The sequence below is a fragment of the Peromyscus leucopus genome, chromosome 14 (genome assembly GCF_004664715.2).
Source record: "Peromyscus leucopus breed LL Stock chromosome 14, UCI_PerLeu_2.1, whole genome shotgun sequence".
NCBI lineage: Eukaryota > Metazoa > Chordata > Mammalia > Rodentia > Cricetidae > Peromyscus > Peromyscus leucopus.
In genome coordinates, this window is record NC_051075.1 from 36,652,184 (window position 1) to 36,662,125 (window position 9,942).

Genomic DNA, 9,942 nt, shown 5'->3' on the forward strand with positions numbered 1-9,942 from the left:
CCAGTCCTAAAGTGTTTCTAAAAGGCAATTTTGAGATTATCTCTGTAACAAATTTTTCTAGCCACATTAAGACACCACCTGTCAGGCCTGGGGATTTAGATCAATTGGTAAAGTGCTTGCCTGACATGCAGAAGCCTTGGGTTAGATCCCCAACACCTCAATGGAGCATGCCTGTCTCTCCCTGTCAACAGAAATTCAAAAATTGTGGATCCCAGCACTAGGAGGCAGAGCAGGTGGATGGATGGATCTGAGTTTGAGGCCAGCTTGGTTACAAAGAAACCCTGTGTCAAATACAGAAACACACACAAATTGAAGGTCTCCATTTTTATTCTTTATGTACAAAGACTAGCATGATCTGTTTCATTGTAGAGAGTCTTGAACAATCCATTCAAGGTCGATTAGTCCAACTGCAAAGAAAAAGCACATAAGACAACTTAGTACTTTAGAATGTGATTCTGGCACTTTCACTGGTCCCCTCTAAGAATTAGTTCCCAATACAATACTATACAAAACGACTGTAACCAAATGTTCTGGAGAACTAAACAGCCAGTTACTACAGTTCACCTTAGCCTCAAGAAACTAGGCCCATCTCGAAGGGAGCCAGCAACCATTCTCTAATTATGATACTCTCACATTGAGTCATTCAAATCTCTACCATATATCACTGGCTTACAGTAACTGTTTGGTCGATATTGGAATCCTGAGCTTAAAACAACCGTCCCAGCTGCACCGGAGACCTCACAAAAAACGACACAGGTCCATTAAACAAAAGTCTTTTTAAAACTGGTGCCGAATCCGGGCGTGGCGGCTCACGCCTTTAATCCCAGCAGAGGTTCATGAGTTCCAGGACTACAGAAAAACCCTGACCTGGAAAAAACCAAACTTGTCCAATTAAACAAAAAGCTGGTGATTTTATACCTAAGAGCAAACAGATTTGTCTTTTGACCAAAAAACAAAGTGGCTTTTTTGGCGAATCAACAAAGTTCCGTGTAGCATTAGCGTGATCACGACCTTAGAACCGATAAAAGACCAAAACCTTGGATAAACAAATCCACCGGGCCCGAGATCTAAGGCTCTTCCCAGTCTATCATCAAACATTCCGGGCCAGAAATTAAAGACCACGGTGGTGGGTCTGAAAATACTGAGTTACTACGTAGAAATTGGTAGGATCTCCTAACCAAGTTAAGACACTCTGCTCAACCTGACTCCTAACCGTGGTAGCCAGGCACATAAAGGGTCACCCAGATCTCGAGAGCTCTGACCGCTCAAACCCTCAGCTGTGTGGGTCCCGGTCTGAAGCTGCCGCCCGCATTACCCGGCGCGCGCACCTTAATGAAGCCGATGTCCTTCGCGTACTGGCGGAAACACTGGCGGCACATGTTCAGGCCGTATTTCCGGATCAGACCGTGGCGGTTAGAGCAGACGCGGCTGGACGGGGAGAAAGGGAAGAGTTGGCGTTCGTGCGGGCCACAGAGGACACGCCAATCCTCACCCGAAGGCCACCACCCGTGCCCGGGCCCGCCCGACCCAGCACAAGCCCGTAATGATGGCGATGGCGGCGGCGGCGGCGGTGGGGGCTCCGATCGCCGGGCCTGCGCGCCGCCTCGAAACCCCAGCTCCGCCACCGAGAGCGGCCCTTCCCGCTCGCCGCGATCCCCAGCCACTGCTTCTCACCAAGAGCGAGACCCCTGGCCGAACTTGCGCGGGTGACTCCAGTAGAGCTGCTGGTGACCCATCTTGCCTGCGGACTGCCGGCGAGGAGAAAGGAGCGAGGCCGCGCGCGCGTGCGCACTTCAAGCCTCCCGGAGCCACACGCTACCCAGAATGCCACGCTGAGGCCGGGCGCGTGCGCAGCGCGACCGCGTTGCTTTTGAGTGACAGCCCCAAAGCCGGCAGGCTGGCTGGCTGGGTGGGCGGGCCCAGGGGCTGACGTCACGCCAGCCCGAAGCTCTAGTATCTCCGCGGCCGCGTTCCCGACCGCCGGGCGCGGTGGCGCACGCCTGTAGTCCCAGCTGCTCGGGAGGCTGAGACAGGAGGATCGCTTGAGTCCAGGAGTTCTGGGCTGTAGTGCGCTATGCCGATCGGGTGTCCGCACTAAGTTCGGCATCAATATGGTGACCTCCCGGGAGCGGGGGACCACCAGGTTGCCTAAGGAGGGGTGAACCGGCCCAGGTCGGAAACGGAGCAGGTCAAAACTCCCGTGCTGATCAGTAGTGGGATCGCGCCTGTGAATAGCCACTGCACTCCAGCCTGGGCAACATAGCGAGACCCCGTCTCTTTTAACTGAGTGTTTGAACGTTGTCTTGTTTTAAAAATCTTGCCTTTTTTAAAATTCTTACATATTCTACGTCCCGACCGCAACATTTTACGATTTTTTTTTTTTTTAACTCAAACGTTCCACTTAGGAAAAGGAGTTTAGCCTTCACTCAACACTGACACCTACTGGCGTGAATTTGCAAAACAACTTAAATCAACGGCAATGAACAGGCGTCAACGATAGGGGTTCCTTTCCCTCTTATTAAACAACGGATTTTTACTTCTTTGACCTGATACACTCCTCCAAGAGATACATCTACATCATTCCAGGGGATAGCGAATAATGTTAAGGTCTTGATACCCAAATGTATTTTTTATTTGTTTTTGTTGTTTGTTGTTTTTATAACAGTCTCCCCGTGTAGCCTAGGCGGGCCTGGAACTTGGTATTTGCCCATAGTAGATTTACACTTGCTATTATTCTAGGACTTCAGTCCCAAGTACTGGGGCTTGTACCACCAAAAGCAGTTTAGGTGGCTGAATGTGAAGAAAGAAGTGATGTGAAATAAAGGGTGATTTGATCGGGTAATCTGATAACAAATTTCAGAATGCAAGTAAATTTCTGACCAACAAAAAAAATCTAATGCCATATTTCCACAGAAACCTAAAATTATACATAGCCCTGAAATAAAAGCCCAGCTAGATCTACAGGGTGTAGCACAGTGTGCAACAATAAAGGGGGGGAAAGGTCCTTTGAACGAGAGCTCTTATGAGAACTTAAAAAGTTCTTTAATGTACGCTACTTTGGGATTTTGGTAGACAATTATTTACCCAATTATTTCATAATGAAAGAAAGAGCCACAGACTCAAAGACCATATGTAACAATTTCGGTCGTCAGACTCCTCGAATCTATCATTAAACACACACTCGGGATTCTCTCAACCCTTCCAATCCCAATTCTATTTTCTTTCTTCGCTTTGATGACAAGTAGTACAACTAAGCAAGCATATGGGACACACACAGGCCTGGCTGGAATCGTACCCATGCTAGACGAAGAAAGAACGGTGCAAAAGCGCACTGGCTCACTGGCGCCTGATTTTTGTTTCATCTATGCAGCACCGGTTGCTGTTGGTGGGATCACTGGCTTTGCAAAAGCAGGCAGCATGCCCCTCCTTGTAGCGGTAACGCCCGCATTACCGATAACCGTTCACCATGTCCAAGCGAAGGGCTGCGGATTAAAAAATAGAGACAAGAGACAGCGAGTCATTCGTACGACTGGATGTCGAATGCCGTTTATTGAAAGAGGGAAGAAACCTTAAATACATACAGGCTTACAGCACAAATGGAGGAACCCCCCGGAGGGCAGAAGTTCGCTGTCAATGGTCTACATTCCAGACTCAATGTTTTACATTCTTGCATCTAAGTAGTTAAACGCCCAAAATGCAGGATACACAAACAAGGAACTTCCCTTAAGCATTCAGAAGGGTGGATACCGGCAGGGAATCTGAATAGGGAGGACATCTGATCAAGGTCAAGCAAGCAAGGCTGCAGCCACTCCCAGTCGGGGGCCAGGGCCCATGGCGCCCGCACCTCCTGGCTAGTCGGTCCTTCTCGGAGAGTTTGGCAGGTCTGTTCATCAGCTCTCTTGGGATCCAAAGAGCGTTTGTGTCTGTTTGCCCAGCTACCTCTGAGAGATTGGCCCGCGTCGTGGCAATAAGTTTCTGCCAATCTGGAAAATGTATGCGTGCAGGTTTGAGTGTACACACCTGCCAATTCGCTGATAGTTGCCAAACTTTGAATTATTATATTGGACAGACTTCATCATTTTGGGGCTGGAGAGACGGCCCAGTGATTAAGAACATTGGCTGCTCTTCCAGAGGATCCTGGTTCAATTCCTAGCCACCACATGGCAGTTTCGCAGCTGTCTGTAACTCCAGCTCCAGGGGATCTGACACCCTCACACAGACATACATGCAGGCAAAACACCAATGCACATAAAATAAAAATAAATATATCATTAAAAAAGGAGTTATGGTCCCAAATCTTTTTTTTGGAGGGGGTGGGGATTGCTAATGATTGAGTCTAGGGTCTTATATTTGCTAGCCACGCACTGTCACTGGATTCAAACTTTTACTACTGTCAGTGACAACCAGTGTTCTCTGTGCTCCTGGACAGCATAGCAGTTCAGGTCAAATCAGACAGAAAACCAATCCCAGCTGGCGGTGGAACTAATCCCAGCCCTTGAGAGGCAGAAGCTGGCGATCTCCGAGCTGGAGACCAGCCTGATCTGCATAGCAACTCCCAGGCCAGTCAATGACACTCTGGAACTCACTCTATAGACCAGGCTGGCCTCGAACTCACAGAGATCCACCTATCTCTGCCTCCCAAGTACTGGGATTAAAGGTGTGGGCCACCACCACTGTCCAACAAGATTCCTTAATCCAATCCACTGACATTGAAAATTACCCATCTCATATTTCTCATGAAAAAATTTTTGAAGAATTTCATTTAGGTATAGTGAGGAATCATGTGCATGCTAATGTACAGCTTTGATTTTCAAATTAAATTTATTTATTTCATATACATATGTGCTGTATTTACATCATTTCTCCTTTCTCTCCTCCCCCAAACCTCTCTCATGCCTCCCTTCTTCCCAAATTCATGGACCATTTTCTTTAACTGTTACTGTCACATCTATATGTAAATGAATATACAAATGCAACTGCTGGATTCATGTAGTGTTGCCTACATGTGTACGTTTTTAAGGCAGGCCACTTGGGACTGGATGACCATTTAGAGGACTCCTGCCCAGGGAAGACTGCTTCTCCCTCTCTCAACAGTCTCAATTACCTCTTAGCTCTTCATCTAAGGATTCCTTGTGAGGTTTCCTCCATTCACAGTGGCATGTCAACTGCTGTGGTCATTGTTTAGGGCTTGTTAAGGCAGCTACATTGTTTCCATTTCATGAGTGTAGTTTTCCTGTCATATTTAGAAGACACACTCTGGAAGCAGACATGCGTGCTTGTCCTCTGGCTCTTACAATCTTTCTACCTCCCTTTTCTGTGGTGTTCCCTGAGCCTTATGGGTAATGGTTGTGTTGTAGATGTATGGGGGGGGGGGCTGGGCATCCATCCCATAGTCGGTTGTTAATGCAGGAAATCCATGGATTACTGAGAAAGGGATTATTTATTAATGGATTATTAGGAGGGGCAACTCACTGATACAAGATAAGGCAAATTCAGTCGCAGAATTCCTGCAAAGTTATGAAGCTGTCCCACGCTGCTTCATGCCACCTGACTCAGTCTTCATCATCCAAGAGCGTGAGAGAGAAGGGTCCCCAAATATGTGCTCCCCAGATCTTAAGCTAGCCAAAAGGCCACACCCTAGGGAATGGTATCCCAAGGCCATAGGTGGAACAAATACCCACTACGTTTCCCCTTTTTGTCTAAATAAGAAAGTTCTAAACCTAAAACTATATGTAATAAGAATGGTTATCAAGTATTGTCCAGGAGAGATAAAGGGTAATAGTACATAAGCACAAATGAACTACAACCAACAAGAACAACATCAAACAAGAGACATGCTAAATGTGCAGACGAGGATCCCATCTTCCTTCTGGATACTTCAGAGATCACTATTGGGATGACTTATTTTTTCACTGTGGAAAACTTGAATTTTAAGATAGCATGATATGAAAAGAAAGGTTCTAAGGAATCAAGAAAAAGTGAGGAGAAAAATAGAATCTTGACAACAGTAGTCCCTATATTATTGGCTTTCTTCTGTCTTCTAATATGAAACAGAATCGCTTAATTTTTTTTCTTAATTTTTTTCGCTTGGGTTTAGAGAAGGGGAGAGCCACATTCCAACTCCAAAGCCAGCTTGATTTATAACTGAGTCGGGACCACAACTTTTCTCAGAAGTAAAGAGCTATGGATGTTAGGTGATATAAAATATAGTGATATTTTACCCTGTAGAGTTTATATCCACTACAAGTTGTTCTCTTCATTTTCTCCAGCAGTGGCTTGCTGCAAAGGTCTCCATCTGCTGCAAAGAGAAGCATCTTTGATGAAGGGTAGGGGTTATGCTTGTCTTGGGTCTACAGACAAGCATTTGGAATGAAGCTAGGGATTATACTGCTTTGGGGAGTTGGCAGTAGTAGGTTCTCTCCTAAGATACATGACCCACTGGCCATGGGTAGTTGACTAAGTTTACAGTACCAGGCAAGATCTCCCTCCAGCTGAATGGGCCTCATGTCCAATTAGACAGCTGTTGGTTATCCCCAAGATATAAGTGCCACTGTGGCACCTTTAGGGATATCTTGCTAGACATGGGGAAAAATAAGTTTATGTACTTTACATTTTTTCTATTTCCTAAATTACTATTTTTAGGTTTTATTTTAAAATTCTTGTGCGTGTGTGTGTGTGTGTGTGTGTGTGTGTGAGAGAGAGAGAGAGAGAGAGAGAGAGAGAGAGAGAGAGAGAGAGAAAGAGAGAGAATACTTAAGAAAGTTAGCAGTAGAGTCACTAGTGATGTGGCTTAATGGTAGAGTACTTGTCTAGCTGCCCTGAAGACCTGGGTTCAGTTTCTTTCAGTTTTTCATTTTGCTGGTGGTTGTCATTATTTAAAATAAAGTATTTCCCTGTGATACTTTTATCTTTTCACATTACACTTAAAACTTGAATCCAAGCCGGGTGGTGGTGCCTCAAGCCTTTGATCCCAGCACTCGGGAGGCAGAGGCAGGCGGATCTTTGTGAGTCTGAGGCCAGCCTGGTCTCCAAATCGAGCTTCAGGAAAGAAGCAAAGCTACACAGAGAAACCTTGTCTCGAAAAAAACAAAACAAACAAACAAACAAACAAAAACTTGAATCCAGGGGTTGGGGATTTAGCTCAGTAGCAGAATGCTAGGGTTCATTCCTCAGCTCTGAAAAAAAAATTGAATCCACTTAATGTTTATGTTTCTGTCCCACCTCCAAGTTAGAGGGAGACTAAAGGGCTATCTACTTTTACAAGGAATGTGAATTTAAGATGAGCCTGCTTAAAAAAAAAAATGGGCCTGCTCTGTTTGATAAACAAATAGCACATACTTCTATACTTTAAGTAGCAGATCTACATGTACTATTGATTTCTCCTTTCTGCAAATATGCTTAAAGTGCCTACTCGGTATGAACACTAGCTGAGTCTTGTAGATAACACTGATGACTCAGAACCCAGGAAACTTGTCATCTAGAGGTTAAGACATGCATAAATAACCATAGCAGGGTATATTAGGATTCGAGGCATGCATATTCCAAGACAAAGGACTGCCCCGATGGTACACATGGTTGAAAGTAAAAATAAACACTGAGAAAGAGAAAGCACCCCTGAGAATGGGAGTGAGCCAGGGAGCTGAGGAAAAAGCATCAGCTGTCACGGGACTTTTACACAGCAGATGTCTCTCCAACATTTGTACCACAGGGGCTTTTTATTGCTCTTGTTCTGTCAGGTCCATGAAGCCCAGGAGAGGAAGGCTTTCCAGTCTTTCTTGACAAACTGGCCTGTTGTAGGAATTTAGCAGAGTCACTGTATAGGGTAGATATTGGAATTGAACAGCTGTTTTTAGAAATACTTTCACCTTGAAGAATCTTTGTGGATAACAGTGATTGTTTTGCTGAAGGGGCTTGGCAGCCATCCCATGACTTTGGTCACAAGACTCTCTCTCTCAAGCACACCTGAGGCTCTTGTGTTATTTTGTATTGCACACAATACATAATAAAGGACTAGAGTCATGGAGACATGTGATGCTCTCATTCTCATAGAATAGACATGTAAATTAAGATTAGGGACCTTGGGCTGGAGAGACAGCTCAGTGGCTAAGAGAACTGGTTGTTCTCCTAGAGGATCCTAGTTCAGTTCCCAGCACCTACATGGCAGCTCACAACTGTCTGTAACTCCAAGATCTGACACCTTCACACAGACATACATGCAGGCAAAACACCAATGCATATAAAAATGAATTATTAAAAAAAAATCTAAAAAATGGCCAAACACCCTTAATAGTCGTGCTAGAAACCCCATCCAAGGACTGAGGAATCTGGATGCAGACATCCACGGCTAGGCCCCAGGTGGAGCTCCTGGAGTCTAATTAGCGAGAAAGAGGAGGGTTTATATGAGCGAGAATTGTAGAAATCAAGGTTGGATAAAGCACAGGGACAAATAGCCAAACGAATGAAAACACATGAACTATAAACCAAAGGCTGAGGGGCCCCCAACTGGATCAGGTCCTCTGAATGGGTGAGACAGTTGATTGGCTTGATCTGTTTGGGAGGCATCTAGGCAGTGGTACCGGGTCCTGTGCTCATTGCATGAGTTGGCTGTTTGAAACCTGGGGCTTATGCAGGGACGCTTGGCTCAATCTGGGAGGAGGGGACTGGACCTGCCTGGACTGAGTCTACCAGGTCGATCTCTCAGTCCTCGGGGGAGGCTTTGCCCTGGAGGAGGTAGGAATGGGGGGTGGGCTGGGAGGAAGGGGAGGGGGGCAGGAGGGGGAGAACAAGGGAATCCGTGGCTGATATGTAGAATTGAATGGTATTGTAAAATAAAATAAAAGGAAAAAAAATAATCAAAAAAAGATTAGGGACCTTAGTATGAGAAAATACTTTGTGTAACTTTCAATAAATATGTCTGTGTATGGCTGTTTGGGATTCAGTCCATCAGAAGTTGGACCTTCCTGATGCCACATAGGCCTTAAGAATTCATCTTGGAGCCGGGCAGTGGTGGCGGATGCCTTAAATCCCAGCACTTGGGAGGCAGAGCCAGGCAGATCTCTGTGAATTCGAGGCCAGCCTGGGCTACAGAGTGAGTTCCAGGAAAAGGTGCAAAGCTACACAGAGAAACCCTGTCTCGGAAAACCAAAAAAAAAAAAAAAAAAAAAGAATTCATCTTGGGAGTGCCTTCTTTCTTCATCTGACCGGGGCTACACGGTGCACCCCGACACTGGCCATGCTCCATTTGCTGTATGAAGCTCAAGCAGGCAAGGGCTGCCAGTCTTTGTCAACTTCAGTCAGTCTCCAGTCCCTACTATCTTGACACAATTTAAGCTACACACCACGCTGAATAATCTTGATTATGGGCACAGGTGAGGAGAACAATCAGAGAAATTCAGCCTATTATCAACTGAATGCCTAGTATATGCCAGAAACTCAGGAAAATAAATGAAAGGAGGTTTTTGGTGTAATTGGGTGTTTTCAAGAAGGAAAACCAGTGCCAGGCATGATGGCGATAACCCTGGGTGGAAAAGTGTTAATTACGACAGCAAAAATATGAACGTATGAGAGAACACTAAAAGGGGGTGTGGTGGGGTTGTTGTGCCCAGATCGTGACCCCCAGAGAGACCACCAAAGACGAGCATGCCGGAATGCAAAAGCAAGGTTTAATCGTGGATATCCAAAAGCAATACAAGCCTAGGCAGGGACTTCGTCCAATACATCAAACGCAGTGGAGGCTGGAGGAAGCGCCCACCTGTCTGCAAGCTCAGTTGTTTTTTTTTTTGTTTTTTTTGTTTTTTTGTTTTTTTTTTGGTTTTTCGAGACAGGGTTTCTCTGCGTAGCTTTGTGCCTTTCCTGGAGCTCACTTGGTAGCCCAGGCTGGCCTTGAACTCACAGAGATCCGCCTGGCTCTGCCTCCCGAGTGCTGGGATTAAAGGTGTGCGC

The 9,942-nt window shown here is 45.8% G+C and overlaps 1 protein-coding gene across 1 annotated transcript; it reads right to left on the minus strand.

The window, feature by feature from the left end:
* Positions 1-309: 309 nt before the first annotated feature.
* Rps29 (ribosomal protein S29) lies at positions 310-1,808 on the minus strand. The gene is made up of 3 exons (XM_028858907.2): positions 1,675-1,808; positions 1,329-1,428; positions 310-407 (listed from the first exon to the last, which is right to left on the minus strand). Exons 1-3 carry the CDS (start codon positions 1,734-1,736, stop codon positions 399-401), a joined length of 171 nt encoding a protein of 56 aa, XP_028714740.1. The 5' UTR covers positions 1,737-1,808; the 3' UTR covers positions 310-398.
* Positions 1,809-9,942: the final 8,134 nt, after the last annotated feature.